The sequence below is a fragment of the Strigops habroptila genome, chromosome 2, assembly GCF_004027225.2.
Source record: "Strigops habroptila isolate Jane chromosome 2, bStrHab1.2.pri, whole genome shotgun sequence".
Lineage (NCBI taxonomy): Eukaryota > Metazoa > Chordata > Aves > Psittaciformes > Psittacidae > Strigops > Strigops habroptila.
This window is the reverse complement of record NC_044278.2, coordinates 46,832,508-46,850,210: the sequence shown is the minus strand read 5'-3', so window position 1 is coordinate 46,850,210 and position 17,703 is coordinate 46,832,508. Positions and strand designations below refer to the sequence as shown.

Genomic DNA, 17,703 nt, shown 5'->3' with positions numbered 1-17,703 from the left:
CAGTAAGAATGAAGTGTCGGAAATGGACCTTATACACAACAAAAGCACTCTCTGTTGAAAAAAACCTGTGGTTGTTTTCTTCCTTTGCTTTTCCAAAACAAAGCTTAAAAGTATGTGTCCCATGATCAGAAATTTCAGCTTTTACATTATTTGGGTTCAGTAATGCACATAAAACATTCACTGGTACATTAGTGGAGAGTGTTTCTTAATATCCTGATGTTGTCATTGTCTCTGTTCTGCTCAGCCGTCACAGCCAGCGAGTGCCCGTTTGCTTACATGTTCTGTCTTCACAGCTCTTAACATCCTTAAAATCTCAGAGGGGAGAGTGAGCCCAACCTCTGAGGTGTTAAGATTTGGTCTTGATCCTTTAAACTCTAAATATGGGACTTTGGATAAAACCTATAGATTTCTAACAAAAGCTTCTTTTTCCTTTTCTTTTTTTTTTCTTTTTTTTTTCCCCCCTCCCATTTTAGGCTTACTCTAACCTTATCCTGTCCCATGGACTTGAAGAATTTTCCTATGGATGTACAAACATGTACGATGCAGCTAGAGAGCTGTGAGTGTCCAATTGCTTTATCTATCAAAGAACGAGATTTTACGCTAACATTCAGTGGTTAGATAGTATCTACATTGTTGTATTTATGTGGTGAAACTCAATAATCCTATTTTGTAAGGGAAAATCATGGAGGAACAGTGATTTAACTGATCATTACTATGCCATGCAGGTCCCTTGTCTCTGTGCTTTTCCTGTTCCACTCCCTTTCCCCCTCCTCAGGCACTTCACCTCACTTCCAAGGATAACCACAGCAGTGCTGTGCAGGAGAAATTATTAAATCTTGGGAAAGTAAAAGCAATTAGTACACAGCCAGGGATTAGCTATGTCTGATCAAGACATGCTATGGTCTATTGAAAAATGAAAGCAGCATACCTAGTAAGGCAGAAGTCCTATTAGTATTCTTATGCTGGTAAGCTAAACATGGCCAAGACATGGGCTTGGGTACTGGCAGGCACCCATCTGTACTGTGTAGCTGTCAGCACAAAGTGTGGCACCGTTTCAACCTGTACCAGGTAACAATCAGACAAAACCAGGAGTGGCTCAGATAACAGCATGCACTAGCAATCATTCCCAATAGCCAGTAGGTACCATGCCACCTTGATTTTTTTGTGGGGAGGAGAGAATGGGTTTAGCTGTATGGATATTACCTGTGGGCTACCACCTGCCTCTGTGCCCAGAGAATTGTAGAATTATAGAATGGTTTGGGTTGGAAAGGACCTTAAGATCATCTAGTACCAACTCCCTGGCATGGGCAGAGACACCTCCCACTAGACCATGTTGCCTAGGGCCCTAATTTACCCATAAAGATGCAGCCATTGCAGTCAAAAAGACTCTTGTGTGAATCGAAGCCTCTCTTTCCCCTTCACACCTCTCACTGGTAGGCTCACAGGTTTACAAAAGCTGCTGTTTTCTTTTTGGCAAAGGCAGTTTAGAAATACTTGATTTGTTGGTACTCGCCAACTCCATCATCAAAGAATGATGAAAATACAGCAAATAAATAGAGCAGGCTGACACATAAGCACAGAGAAATGTCATTTAAGTTGTAAACAGTATCTTTGATGGGCCATCAAAATTATTTTTTAGTGGCAAGCTAGGGCAGTATTTCAGAATGTTGCTACTTGTTGCTGTGAATAGAGTAATAGTGCAGTAATAGTAACTGGCAACTAACAGCAGTAGTGCTGCTGTTAATCTGAGAGTTTAAAAATATAACTGATATAACATGTATTTCAATAAAACACATGCTTCTTGGACATAATAACATCTGCTTTTGATGTTTTCCAATCAGCTAGCATCTAACAGACTCTAATTTCTTTATTGTAGTTGGCTACACTATGAATGATCTGATATTTGAGTGGCTAAGTGATGGACCTGTGCAAGTTGCAGAAGGTTTAACCTTGCCACAGTTTATTTTGAAAGAAGATAAAGAACTTGGTTATTGCACGAAACATTACAACACAGGTAAGCATTATTCTATTTTTTTTCTGCAATCACTTTAATGGTATCTAATGTCAATTGGTAAAGGAAAAAGATGGGTAAAAGGCAAAAAAGAATTTTAAATTAAAAGTCTTTTCAGCCACACTTATTTTTAAATCTAAAAAAAAAAAATAAATTTCTCCCTTTTGTTTTTGTGTTTGAAAGATTTTCTTTCCAAATTTCCTTTAATTTCATTAAAGATATTTTAATATACATATTCTAATATCCTTAAAATCAGTAATGAATTTAAAATCTTAAAAAACTGATAAAAAATCTACTTGTCTTGATTTCCTTAAAATGGAACATTTCTAATGAACTGAATATTTTCTTAAATATTGATTCATCACTTTTAAAGTACTGATTTTTCTGAACTTGATATTTTTCTCCAGCATATCAAATTGCCAATGAGGAAAAATATCAAATTTTCACCAGCTTTTATATGTGGTCTGATTTCTGAGATGAAGTATTTGAAAGGACAATGCTTTCACTGCTGATCTGAATAGTGTACAGGCATGGGAAATTAAATGTTTAATACTCCAATGTTTTCTCTCATATTTGTTATTTTGGAGTTTCAAATGCTGTGTTTTCTGTCTTTAGCTTTACAGAGCAGAGAGAACTCTGTTAAAATTTTGATTTAGCTGCTTGGAGTTTATTTAATGGGGACACCACTTAGAGAACAGTTTGCTGTGTGCTTGCTAGGATTAGATATAATCCCTCTCATCTAAAATAGCTTCTTCATCATTTCAGCATAAAAGTGAATCTGTTTGCATCAAATAAATTTGTTTTACTGACTGAAATAATACAGCATGAGAGGTTCTGTCTGTGCCAAAAATAAAGTCACATTCATTTCTTATGAATAAACAGGTATTGTTTTTCATTTTTATAAATGCAGCTTCATATTTTGGGGCCCAAAGTACTAAGAAAGGGAAACTTCGTGATTCCACAGTCTAAGACCTGTGAAAAGGGGGACTGCTGTCACTTCTCATCTTTTCTCACACTTAAAGGGGATAACTGAGAGTAAATTCCAACAGACAGAGCTTACACTTTCGTAATTTGAATGACGCAAAGGTTAGCCATTTCCCACCGTATGACTCAAACTCTGAATAACTGAGTTCATCTGCTTTTCTAAGTACTTTGGAGGGACAAATACTGAAAGCAAGAGAGGAGGGAGATCATGGGCAATAGCTTCCTTATATACCCAGGAAGACTCCCCACGAAGAATAAAAAAAGCTCCCATTATATGTAGTTAAACAAAATAAATGTGTAGTTACCAGAAGTTAAAAGTGTGTAGTTTGGCAAGGGGAACTGACAAGCAATATTCAAGCAAAAAAAAATTTTGCCTAGAGGCACCCACATTCTGCCTTCTCTGTAGTATGCTCCTTCAGGTTTGATGTGAAATTAAAATGTGAATAAAAGCTGTATTATTTAGCTTTCTCCTACCCACACTGTCCAGGTTGTGCCCCAGAAATCTGGAGAGCATTCAGCAGGTTGGGCTCCTTTCATGCCATGGCCACCTCACCCCTTTGGAGTCCCCTTGAGGGGTAGAGATAAGTTACTATCCATGTCTCAGAGTCTGCTTTTAGGGTCACAGGTCCGGTCACTCATTTCAGAGCTTCTGTCCTGCCAGAAGGTATTATTCAGTTCTTCTCCCCTACTCTCTTTGCCAAGCAGCCTCTGCATTGTCCTTTGTGCCAACTTTCACACCCTGCCATTCAGCTTTCTAGACTAACAGAAAAATATGCGTACATTACAAAAGGAGAGAAAAATATCTCATTTTTCCTGAAAGGATGAATGAGGAACAATGCATCTTCATGCCTTTGACCAACCAGCACAAGAGGGGTCCTTTGAAACCATAAGCATGAAACTTCAGGAGTGACAGTCTTTCTCGTACTCGGTATAGTCTGCCTCCAGTGAGAGCCTTCACAGCACCTAACCTGCAGTAATTTGTAGAGCGGCACAAGGTGACTACATTAGTAGATGCTGCAGCTCAGGGCTCTGCATTTCCCACTGCACAACTAGCTCTGCTGTCAGGCAATCCTACATTTTCATCCTCTGCTACCCCTGTGGAGCAGCTATCTGTTGTTTGAAGAATCATTCACCTCCCACAAAGAGATTGTTGTGGGTTCCTGGAGTTAGGCTTTTGGCAAAATTCAAAGTAGGTATTGAGTTGATTCTGCTGCGAGATGTTATCCATGGATACAGGCAAATGACATGACCAGAATGAGAAGGCGTGTGACTTATCATAGGGCTGTAAGACTAGTAGTTTTTAATTTGTTTTTTTAAATATATTTTCTTAATCTCATGTCATTAAAATAGGAAAATGCTGTCTCCTTTTAAGACTAAACATTGTATTTGACTAAAATAGAATCTCATTGAATTCTAAGGAAAAAAAAAATTATATTTTCTGGAACATATATTTTCTGGAGGTGAAACTACCATGCTAATATTTGTTTCCTCAGTTAATGTGAAGAACCGGGCACAGTCTGCTTCAAAGGTCCCATGTGCCTCCCAAGCTAGTGTGCAACGAATGGCTGACTCGTATTTGTGTATCAGGACCTGCTTATACTGTGACATTAGGAAACAGGCCAAGCACCTGACTTATGTTTGTAAAATGAGATAAAAATGTGCAAAAAACATTTATGAAAATAATTTCATGTTCTAGGAAAGTTTACATGCATTGAAGTCAAGTTTCATTTGGAGCGTCAGATGGGATACTATTTAATCCAGATGTACATTCCTAGCCTGCTGATTGTCATTTTGTCCTGGGTTTCTTTCTGGATCAACATGGATGCTGCTCCAGCTAGAGTCGCACTGGGTATCACTACAGTTTTGACAATGACCACGCAAAGCTCAGGATCAAGAGCTTCCCTCCCAAAAGTAAGGAAATAAATTTGTACCACCAATTTGTTACTAACAAGAAGTATTTGTACTACTCTTTGAAGTTTGTCAAAGATCTATGTAAATTTGCATTTGATAAGGATACATGAGAAAGTGATAACTGTGATGTTAAACTATTGCAATACCTTTGCATTTGGATTCAGGCAGGTTTCTACTGGTTTATGGGATGGCCGGAGGATTCAACAGTATGGATTTTTAGAGTTTCTACTAGTTTTAACACTTAGTTTTCAGTATGTAGAAGCCAGATTTTCAGAAGTGTTTAGGTACCTAACTGGCTTTCTGAAAGTGCTTTCATGAAAATTGGACATTCTACCTGACTGGGGACTTTATAAACTCTGCCTGGTCTTTTCTAGGCTGTCAGACTTTAAGATATCTTGGTGTTTCTAGATATGGCACTTAGTTCAATGTATATATAAATACACATAAAAAATAGGTATATATAAAACACATGCACACATACATATATATAAAACACATGCGTACACCTAGAAGGTTTCTCTGGAGTCTTTTCAGTGAGAAAATGCTGATGTCTTTGCTTCACAGCAGAATTTGTCCATGTTCTCATTTAAGTGTTGTCTGCAGACCTTCATCTTCTCTAGGCATAAAAATACACTCTCACTAAAATTTTGTGTTATTATTTTTTTTAATCCAGGACAGATACTGTAGATGGTTTTACAGATTACAGACTGGATTCTGTGTTTAGTTAGGCTGACAGCTCTTTTCAGCACAGGCACAGCCTAAATGCTTCTGCTGATAGCAGTCCCAGCAGAATTTCATGTGCATGCCTAGGTTTTACAGTTTTCTGGTCTAGAGCTCAAAGGCAGGTCAGTTTACAATAGTCTAAGGAGCCATGAGATATAGTCCCTCTTTACAGAAGTCCAGCATCACATGGATTGGGATCACAGTAGCAATGAAAAGCACAGACTTTTGAGTGTTTGTATAGAACATGATCCATGCCAAAAAGCATGTTATATTTTGTGCTACTTTACCCTTAGAATCACATTTAGTTGCATTCCAAATACTGAGATTTGTTCAAGCGAAGCATATATATTTCTATAGGGCAACTTCAAAAACTACACAGATTGTGTTACTCTTCTGTTGGTAATGAGAAAGTATCACTTAAAAATCTGGTGACTACAACAGCTGATTCAGCTTCACTTGTTCACTTGGCGATATGTATAATTTTCCATGCAAACTGAAAGCCTTTTGCATATTAACTCCATATCTATTTCAAATGGATAATTTCTTAAACATTTTTTCAGACAATTCAGTCAATATTGCCATGTGAACACTCTGAAAAGAAAGTCAACAGAGAGATAATGATGGCAAGGAGCATACAGGCTCTGTAGATAACAAATTTAGAGTCACTGAACACTGTGTCTAGATGGTACTGCATGACTCCATGTGTTATATTCCAAGTTTCTTTCAAATTAACTGGCTTGGGAATTAGAGATGGTACACTCACTTTAGTGGAGATTTCCATCCACATTTCCAACTGGGCAAATATAACCTGCCAAGCTCTGCAGTGTTAGCATGCCCAAAATGCTAATGCTTTAGAAAAACTTTTTGTCAGATGCCTTTGATCCAGCTGAAATGCTTCTCCCTTTTGTATTCTGCCTTGTTTGAGTAGAAAAGTATTTGCTGGATAATTTTCTGGGCTTCTGCTAAGTAGAAGAAATGGTCATATCCAGAATATGTTGACTGTGTCTGTTTGAATAGTGGAGAGGTTCTCCTCCCGCCTCAGGATTAAATACATTTATCACACCAGTTGTCAGAGAACAGTGATGCTCTGGCCCTACTCCACCTTCTCATTTCCTGTTGTGTTCCTTTGCCAGAAGATAGGCACTAAGGGAAAGTACCTCATCAGATAGCCCAGCACCTTATTTCTGTCAGGCTACACCTGGCTGTTGCAATTCCATTGTGTAATTGAGCTCAGCTGTGCTTTATAGCTTTAGTCTCTATATGAGTGAACTAACACTCATGGGGGGGGCTTTTGAAGGTTCTGGCTCCCACCTTGGATGACCCGGGTGCCCAGAGGAACATGGGACTGATGAAAATAAAAGCTCTTAAAAACAGGCTTTCTGTGCATGCACATCTCATATCATCAGTATCTGATTCCTTACACAAAGCAGAAAGTTTTTGTTGTTGTTGCAGGCACATAGCTATTTTAAAACCTTTTCTGTAACTTAGTACCAAAATTGTTTTTCTTAATAAAATGTGTCCAGCTGAAATGCATTTAGAAATAAAAATAAAAACTGAATCAAATCACTGTTAAATGTGAAGTCCCAAAATGGGTTTTTAAAGGTAATGCTTTTTTAAGTCCTTCTACATATTGCTATGACACAGAAAGTTAGGCTGTCAATAAAACATCCATTTAAAAATTGCTCCAAGCACGAATTCTAACAGAATAAGATATGACAGAAGGTTTATTTTTGCAAGACTACTGAAAAAACAGATGCAATTCTGCTTTGTGAAAGCAACAAAGCAACCTACATTTGAATATAAGAGTTAGATTTTCCCCCATCCTTCTTTATGTCCTGTTCTTATCAATACACATTTATACAACTTAACTTTACCTTCAATTTGCCTACTGTCACATGCTAAGAGTTTCTTCTCATTCTTCTCTATTTTAGTAGATCTTTGCCACAAAAAAAAAACAAACCAACAAAACCAATCAAAGCATTAAAACTCACCACTTTAAAAGGAACCTGAAAAAGGCAAAGAAGAATTGTGAAAAGATTACCAGTTAGATATTTTTTCTGTTTCCAAGCTACTATGTAAATGATGAAAGTGTTACTGTTGAGGAGTAATTACATACATATTTTTTTCAACTCTAGTATAAGACTACATGACAGAGTTCGGTTTACTTAGAACTGCTCTTTTCTGTATTAATAACTAATACTCATTTTGATACATAGATTTCGTAATGGTCATGGCAACACAGACATTAGGCACTCTGCTGTTGAGAATTAAGGATAAGATTGAGACTGCTAAAAAGAAAAAAAGGAAAGAAACGGAAATGAAAGAATGCAGTTAGTTCCAGCTGAGGTTCATGTTTGCTGCACATAAGAGAAACAGCTAGAAAGCCTCTTATAAATTAAGTATAATTATATTTCTTTGGTATATTTTGTAGTATTTCTGTAGAATTATTATCTTTGGATTATTTTCAAATTCTGGCTAAGAATATAGGGTTAAATTCCAATGAAGCAACATAGTGATAAATAAATATGCATTTTTTTTCCTTACTCTTCTACAAAGTTGATTTCTTTGTTACAAAAGGTAAGAATAAACCATGCGAGAGGTTACATCCTAGGAAAGCTACTCCTGTTCTGTAGTGCCTGTTTCAGAGAGCAGAAAGGTTATCTTCCTCTACAGTTTTAACATAAGCTGAGAAATACTGCATCCTGCTTCCTTCATGGAAATGAAATAATGATTTTCTGTATAGGCAGTATCTGCAAAGAAATATTCACCATGATGTTAAAATCTTTTATAGTGATGAAATTATTTTGTGTTTGTTACAGAAGCCTAGTGAGGGGTCCTGTAACCAGAGTTACCCTTATTGGTTGTGTTAGGAGGTGGTGAGGAACTCATCCAGGAAGCTGGGCTTGAATACCTTCCATGCAGTTTAGCTAATCCATCGCTGGGATGCCCAGGAATGGTGATCCAAAATAGCAGGGTTCCTATGATCAGTTCCCCTTCTCACACATTCATATGTGTAAGTCTTACCCACATCTGATACTCTGTGTCTGGATTCCTCTGGTCGTATTATCATTTTCCGCTTAGAATCTTTGACTAGATAAATGTTTGTGCACCCAGCTACACCAGTAGCTCTTGCTGATCAGCCATCTGAGCAGAAATCCTGGTTGTCAGCTGGGTCATCAGTGTGATCACACATCTGCAGTGAAAACCTCAGGAAATCCTGAGCTTTCTATGTGAGTTCTATGCATGAGCCAGAGAGCGCGCTTGCAGCTAGGGTTTGCTGGACTTCATCTATGCAGAGAAACTTTATGGCACACAAATCAGGAATCTGATGTAACCTACCATACATCCATGCAATACACAGCACATGTTTAGATCCAACACCTTCTGGAAGTATCAGACCCACAGCACAAAAATGGCAGTATGTATTCATCAAAATATAGACTAAGGAATGTCTGAGCATCATGACAGACATGGAGACATAGAATATGCCTTCATGTATTTTACAGTCCCAGCCATATACAAGCTGGGGGAATAAAGGGGAGGATATCAACGTGCAATAGTGCAGAATTGTTCAGAAGTGTTAAAAAAGAATTCTCCAGAGAATAGAACAACCATTCTCTTGTTATTCCATTTATTTTATACAGCTTCCCTTCTGTTGAATCAACAGAATCAAAAGTTTTAAAGCACTTTCAAATGAGGCATTTGAAAGAATAATGAGTTCTCTACTGTGCTAGTAATTGGGTATTTTTCAGATTGCTTCCTTCTTAAAACACTTACATAAACCAAACCTTAGCAACAACAGTCCAAGAAAATGAATTACTTTTAACGTCATAAAGCAAAACATTTGAGGACACTTTAAGTCAAGTAAGTGATAGCAACTGCATTTTACACAGTTGCATAGCATTCATATTGTGTTACTTTAATGCACAGTGCTTAATGAATGCATGTTCCTTCCCCAGGGAGCAATCTCTGCAGAAAAAAAGTCTCATTCAAAGCTCACCGAAACATCTGGGAATCCTTCCTTTCGCTTCATTTGGCTTTGGATCACTAAATGCATTATCAAATGCAATAAAAGCATTTTATTCTAAATGGTGCAGAGACTTGCAAAAACAAAGTCAATGAAGTCTATGCCCTTTGGCAGTAAATGACTGGTTTTATGTGTTGTCCACTATCCCCACCATATTTGGAGACTTTTCAAGATTCTTTGGCTTCTGGCAGACCAGTCTGAGAAAGTAACCTCTCCTTTTTTGAATGCCAAAAGTTATGAAATAAAGAAGGTCCAAGAATACAGCACATTTTATGTTTTGAATTAAAGTTAAAATGATGCCATATTATTTTTTTTTTAAGGAAGAAATAAGAATAACAATAAAGAAAAGGAATAGATGCTGTTAGCAGAAATTATATTCTTTGTTCATTTGTTTTCATAGGAAGTAGAGCACCTAAGGTGATAGCTTACTCTTTCATGAAAAAAAACCAACACAGAGATGATACATTTTTGTGCAGTGTTATGGTAAAAAAGCAGTAATGAAGTAACTTGGAATGGAAGCAATTTTTTGACGAATCACTTTTACTCTAGTCTCAGGATCTTAAAAGGAAATATAGGAGTAATTCAGTGATCATGAGACATGTTAATTAGAACTTGGATTATGTGAGCACATCGCACACTGCCTGAAATAATTAAGCTAACCCTATTTTTATTAGATGTTTACAAATTTCTGTTGGAGACCTGACGGTCCTAAAACATTACCTTGATATTTAATATGCTTGCCCTATGTCACATACTTATGTATTCTGATAAGGGAACTGCAAACAAATTTCCATTTTACAAAAAATTATTCAGGGACCTTGAGTGGATTTAAAAAGAAACATCCTAGTGGTTGTCAGTTTTCTTGACCCTGATAAAAGTGGGCATGCTGTCCAAACACTTGGCAAGTCAGGCTGTGCTGTCAGGTAACCATGATGATCTACTCTTTGGTTATGTGCCTGCGTGGAAACGTTTTAGCAATCTCTGGTTTTGTCCATTTCCAATGTTCTTATATAACTTTCTTTTCCCTCCCCATTACAATTTTAACATATATTCCTTCTTTTACTTACAGTAAGAGATCATGAGACCTGCTTTAGCCCTTTTTTTTTCTTCTTTCTTTGAGCTTGGCAAAGCTAGGCACAACTAAATCTTGTATTCAGACAATGTTTTCAATATCCATTGTTATATTATATACAGTATTTGAATCTGGTTACAAAGATCCCTTCTACACTACATAACAAAGGACATCACATAGACTGAAGCTATTTTTCAACAAAGAACTTCCAAAATAAAATGAAGTTCATAAGTAAGTGAGCATGTGTTTGCTTATTGCAACTTACTGAAGCAGTTACTTGAGCACAAACTGATCGTGACTAAATATAGAGTTTTGTGTGTAAAATAAGCCATCCTACAAATATTATGAGATAAACTACTGTCAAGTTCTTTATAAACACCTGCTTATAAATTATAGCTCGAAAAGGAGTTTCATTATTCTGCTCTACAGCTTTTTCATATTCCATTTCTTTATTCTTACTTCTTCCCCCTTTATATATGTTTCGTCATGTATGGTTTTGAGGTAAGATGTTAATGTGTTTGTGCTTGAGGGCAAGAGGGTGTTTGAACTGCACTGGAAGATGCGGTACATGTATCAGATGATATGCGATGTACCAGAGAGAAGTTTCTAGCCACTTCAAGCATTAGTAGCTGTGGCCATGTTAATACCAGCTTGAAAATACGTACTTAGCCCTAATGAAAGGAGTCTGTTGTGCCCAGAAACTTCTCTGCTGCCACCAAACACATCAGCTGGTCTTGTAAAAGACAGCTTCCCTTCTTGCAAATCTTGCACTTTTGAGATCTAGGTTGATACATAGCTAGCCTATGAAGTTACGACTTCAGTGGGAGCAGTATCTTAATTAAAACAATGTTGGACAAGCTTTGACACAGTTATACATGCTGTGATCATGCGTCCATTACAGGAAGATTTTTTTTTTCTCCCATTCCACAACCATTTCCAGTTCTATAAAACCTAAGGTTTGTAGGAAAACAAAATACAGCAGGTTCCATGCTTCTTGTGAGAAGAGCAGGAGGAAGAATGATGTAGATGTTACACAGAGCATCTAAATCTGTTGCTAGAAATTGCCACATTATTCTGTTTATCTTGGCCATAGACATGTGGTGTTCTGGTGAACCTTTGGGTCTAACAGTGATTATATATAGATTCTAGTGAAATACTTGCTGCCCTTCTTTGTGTGCAAAGCTAATTGACTGGTATATTGTCTGATAAAGACTAATACATCTATAGCAGATTGTACTCCTTGAAAGTAAAAAAATAAAAGACTGAGTAAATCACTCACTTTTTCCACTGTACTAATCTAAACTTTAGTTTACTTTTCTGTATAGGAAGACAGTGGTATTCGCTGTAGTACAAGAACAGTGGTTGCTGCCATGCGTGACAGCTAAAAATACACAATAAAATGTGTCTGAATACCTTTGGGATATAGTTTGAGTACTCCTGGTACTTCCTCAGCAGGTTTTATAATGCAGTCATCTGGGAGGGCTGGCATTCAGAGGAGCCTATTTCAAGCATCAGAGAAGAGTTAAAGTTATTGTGCACACCAGTCTGGCAGTTGTTTCGTAACCCTGGCACAGCGCTGGGGCTCTCTGGCTTTGCTGTTGCACCCTCCAGGACCTTCTGGTGGCTTTTAGCAGCTCTCTGAGGAACACTCCATGACGCTTTTTCGCAGCATAAGTACTGCAAACCCACTCTGAAGCAACAACATACGCTGTTGTGTCTCATTCATTTCAAGTAATTGTAAGCCTTGACTCTATTAGCCCATCTAGGAGTATTACTTATGAATATCCTCTGCTAACATTTCATTTGAAAAAGTGTTGATGGGACCCCCTGGAGTCTGGGAAAAAAAAAACTTTAATTTGCAGTGTACCTTAAGGCTGCCACCTTCCCATCTGAACATGAGTGCACACTGCACGTGGCCATTAAGGCAGCTGAGCCATCAAAGTCTTATTCCCCAAAAGTTGCCTTTGAGTTACAGCCCAACTGTTTGAATTCCACTGCTTGAATGACAGGTCCTTTCTTTCTTTTTCCTTTGGGAAATATTTCTGAGGGAAAAATATCGTTGATATTGATGCCTAGAACGATTAACTCATTCCTCTTGTCTCTACTTCGGAGAGAAAACAGAGAGAGGCAACTGACTTTTTTCATGGAAGCATCAAACAAACCTGCAGGAGAAGAAACTAAATGACTCAGTATCTTGTTTTTACATGTATCTGTGTTATGATATGACTGTGATGTGGTTCTGGGCAATCTGGTCTAGTTGAAAATGTCTCTGCTTATTGCAGGAGGGTTGGACTAGGTAATCTTTAAAGGTCCCTTCCAACCCAAACTATGATTCTATAGAATCATAGAATCAGCTAGTTGGAAAAGACCTTTAAGATCAAGTCTAACCATTACCCCAGGATCGTCCAGACTACCACTAAACCATATCACTAGAGGCCTCATCTACATGGTTTTCGAACACTGCCAGGACAAATATTATTCTATGTCTTTAATTTGCCAGTAGTGAGCTGCACTATTCCTTGTTGCAGTAAAATTAGCTTTGGAAATGAAACTATTCTGAGCTGGTCATTGGCAAGAAAACAATATAATTTGGTTTTAAGTCATAGGAATATAGTCATGCACTCTCGAATGCCTCATTATTCACAGATCCTAGTAGTAAGGTTTAAAAACCTGATGAAGTAGTCTCTTTTCCTTGTTATTTCTTCTTCCCAGAAGCTTGGAGTTAATTGAGATATCTTGTCTCAAAAAGAAGGGAACATGAAAGCAAAGAGCTTTGATCCTTTGTAGCTTGTACCTGGTGCTAGGCCTCCCTGCCTGTGAGAAACAAACATAGTGTGCTGTCTTTCCTTATTCTACCAAAGGTTAAGGCTCTGGAGAATTGAGCCAGAGCTCTCAGTATGTCAAGAGAGAAATGTAAGAAGTGACTAAATCACAATAGAAAATATAAGTTAGAAAAAAGGGAGAACCCATAACAGATGTTCCTCAGTACATGTATTCACAGAATGGTTCAGAGTATGTTTATGTTATAAAAAATTATCAATAATGGCACTATTATTATGAGAACATATCAATATCTGTCATATACAGGAGAAACTATATCTATTAAAAGATGACCTGAGAAACTAAACATTAGTTTAAAAGTATTTCATCAATAAAAATGATTGCATTTTTTTTTCTTCTCTGCAGAAGGGCATTTTCCTTTTTGTGCATAATGGTAATCAAAATGCTCTGTTGATAGATTTGTACTAAAATATGATGAACAGAGCTACTTTTAAGATTTAACTGTGGTCAGGGGGCACTGATGCCCATCCCTTTATAGGGCATGATCAACTTAAAAGGATCTCTTAATTTTTCAGGGAACCACGTAGATGGTCACAGAAGCAATGAGAGTACCACCTTCCTGGACTGCACCACTCTATGCTTGAGTGTGCTCTGCTCATCAACAACTGACTTAAAACGAGTTTAAATTTGCATCAAACTGACAAAGGAAAAATGAAAAGTTCAAAAAGTGAAACAGCCCAAATGTCAAAATTATGATACAAACTCTTAGAGTGTTCTGTTGCTTTTTTTTATCAAAAAAAGTCAAACTGCTCGCTTGCTATTTTTAAGGAAGCTGTAGTTGTCTGACAGGATCTATTTTATGAGTTTGTTGGCTGCATTTTGCTGTCTCCTGAACCTTCTAGCAGAAAGAGAATCTGCTAGGAATGAAAACAAAATCCTGTCACTGTTTATGATGTGAATTAAAGCATTTAAATACTCAGGCTTTAGCATTGCTGTTACTTTTTACCAGGGCTCCCCAAAGTTAAGGATGATGGGGTTATGCAATGAAGACAACAGTGCAGAACAACATAGTTCTGCATACATCTGCCTCTAGATATGACACCCCCCTTGCTTTCATGTATCTCAGAATGGATAAAATACCACTCTAGCAAGCAATGTGGTCTCCTTTTTTTTGTCTTGTTTTCTCTATATCTGACCCATGTAGCAAGTGGGAAGAATAAGACATAGTTATTCCCGTAATTGGTTAACTATTCTCTCTGAAGTTGGTTCAATTGCCGTTCTTTAGTAATGGTGTAGTGTTGATTTTAACTGGGTACTATTGTCTTTTTGGTAAATAAAAAATGAGAATTATTTTTTTTTTCCAAACGATTTTCCTATCCCTTGTTAGAATGGGGATAAACACTGTATTGCTCACTCTAGAGGTGTTGTGTGTCAACCACGTATAGAGGTGACTTCTTATCTTTTTCTACATTGACTGGAACGGGAGACAGATGTTTTGCAGCAAGTCAAATTAGTGAGTACTACACATACTTCCAGGCAAGGTTTATAGCTTTGCTAATGATTTCATGGTGAACTGTTTTAAGGTAAAACTCTCTCAGTGAGTGCAGCTATAAGAGTTGATTAGCTTCTTGCATTAATGAGGTTTCAGACAAAGCTTTTCCCAGATTGAAAGACATATCTAATTAAACCACTGTGGATTACCTGAATATGGGAACTGTGCTTCACGGCAGGTTCATCTGCCCAGTTTCATTCACGATTTCCACGCTTAGGCTGACTTCCTCCAGATGTACTTCCCTCTTAGTTAAGGAAAAACAGCCTCAAAAGCAGCTGTTGACCACAGCAGAGTTCAAAAACATCTTACCCAGCTCCTTTGTCTGTCATCTGTGACTTTTAAAATAAATCCTTGCCAATGTTAGCCATTCTCATAATTATGATTTTTTTTTGTACTTCATACTTTTTGAGATGCTGTTCTGAAAGACAGCTGAAAACCACCCTCAAGAAAGAATGAAAATTAATTTTAAGCTAGAATCAAATTCTGCTTTTTTCAGCTAAAATCAAATAAATAGTTCTTCCTAAATCCTCTTTGTCTGTGTAGTACACATTTTATTAGATCTGTATTCCAGCAGTTATACACATTTTAGATGGGATCATGAATTTTCTCTGAGGGACTGTTTTTTGTTTAAAAAAAAAGACCTTTTTTTGAAGCTATGCAAAGGGTACTTAGAATACTCTTCTCATTTACTGGAAAAATTTCCTAAACTATTGCTGTTGACTTCCAACCACCACTGTCTGATTTCTCCAAGGCTTTTTTTTTTTTTTGAAACTGTTTTGTTACTTGGAAATCAAAAATTAATCAATCTAAAAATATCTGAAAAGCTTGATGTGAAAATAGAAATGATGGAAATAGTTCAACTGACATGGTTTAAAAAAATAGAATTTATGATTTGTGACTTTCTTTTTTTTACATTTTCTTTTTTATTCTGATATAGGAGACATTTCTGAAATGTCAAAAATCCCCAGGGTAGGGAAAAACCACATCCCACTTAGATCTAACATTTACTGAGATACTGGTAGGCACTTTTCAACTTTAAATAATATTAAGAGTTCAGAGAAAAGTTGCTCTAATTAAAACCTTACTGCAGCCACAAGATCAATCTTGCACCTGAAACACTAAGAGGAAGAGAATAAAATCAAACTACCTCATAGTGAGCTCCAGCCATGCTTGTTGTAGACAACATATGAATCTTCAAGTCATTGGAGCTGGTTTTATTCTGATGTGGCTTAGTGACTTCTAAAAATCACAGATCTTTTCTGTCCAGAAGGGACAACATAGCCTTCCAGGATAACACTGTTATTTTTGCATCCAATTGCTATTACAGTTGTGTTCTGTAACACACTGGGGATTCTCTAGCTTTACTCTCCAGCCCGTGTCTCTTGCTATGTATTTCTTGTCTGGTCTATAAATACTTTCCAGACTATTTTCTCGTTCAAGAATTCCTATGATGAAATTGAGTAACCTTTTGATCTCTTTTTTAGTAAACTAAACAAATTGAACTTCTTTTGTCTCTCACTCATATGATATTTTCTTCAGACTTCAATCTTGTATCTTCCTCACTGAGCCAATATAATCTTAAAGTCCTTTCCAACCCTAATTATTCTATGATGATTCTATGATTCTATGGTCCATTGTCAGTCCCCTTCAGTACCATTCATGGTGCGCAGGACAGCCACGCTGCCTACAGATGTGGCCCCCTCCTTGTCTCCAGCAGCCTGGCTGATATGGGGTTCTTTTCACAAGTGTTTAGTTTGGAAGTGCCTAGTAATGCTAATTATATTGTTCTTGTCATTATTTATAATTTGAACACTCTTAATTTCTTCTCATACTTTTCTGCATTTTTACATTACGTTCTGTTTCTGCTGATTGGTGCTCACTTTCCTCTGGTTTTACTTGGTTTTTAAGTATTTCCTTTATAGCTTTCTTTCAGTAATAATGTCTATTTCTACTTTTGTAATGCTATAAAAGGTATTTAAAAACCAAATTGAGCCAGTTCAATGATTGTGGAATTGCAGGTATTAAAATCTTTAACTTTTGCATGGTTATAACATATTAGTGCTAATTAATAGATAAGAAAACATTTGTGACAGTCTGTGCTTATGCCATGTAAGCCAGGAGAAGTTATTGCTTTCTGAAAACCCAACTGGTTGTAAATGGTTAATTCTTAGTGGGAGGACACTTATAGAGAAAGCTATAGCTGAAGCAGTATCAGAGTGTAAATAGGGAGAAAAAGGAGTACTCTGAAATTTTTGTGACTTTTCTTGCCATTCGTGGATAAGAAATTATGCTGAAAACTAAATTGAACTCAAAATGGAAAAGCCAGATTAAATTGAGTAATAACTTCCAAGGAGTATCAGATGGTATTGTGAAAAATGGTGGTTTATGAACATTTAGCCAGTTAAATAGAAATAGAGCCTAGTACAGGTGGGAGAGGTGTGATTGTATGAGAGCCTCCCAGGTCCTCAACCAGACAAACAGCTGATGGTTTGGGTTGTAGCGGTGAGGTGAAGTAAGAATTTGTAAGAAGTCAAGTTTTTGTAACGTCAGATAGGAACAATGTGGATTAAGATGCAACACATAAAAGAGAAGTTTATGAATTTCATTAATTATGAGATAAGAATTCCAGTAAAAACATTAGC

General features: G+C 37.0%; 1 protein-coding gene across 5 annotated transcripts in view; it reads left to right on the top strand.

Moving 5' to 3' along the window:
• Positions 1–17,703, top strand: part of GLRA2 (glycine receptor alpha 2) — a 126,932-nt gene that overhangs the window by 42,998 nt on the left and 66,231 nt on the right. For all 5 annotated transcript variants that reach the window (XM_030477226.1, XM_030477228.1, XM_030477224.1 and 2 more), the window contains 3 exons: positions 474–556; positions 1,877–2,014; positions 4,692–4,906. In XM_030477226.1, the coding sequence (XP_030333086.1) occupies positions 474–556; positions 1,877–2,014; positions 4,692–4,906 (436 nt within the window). The remainder of the gene's footprint in view (positions 1–473; positions 557–1,876; positions 2,015–4,691; positions 4,907–17,703) is intronic.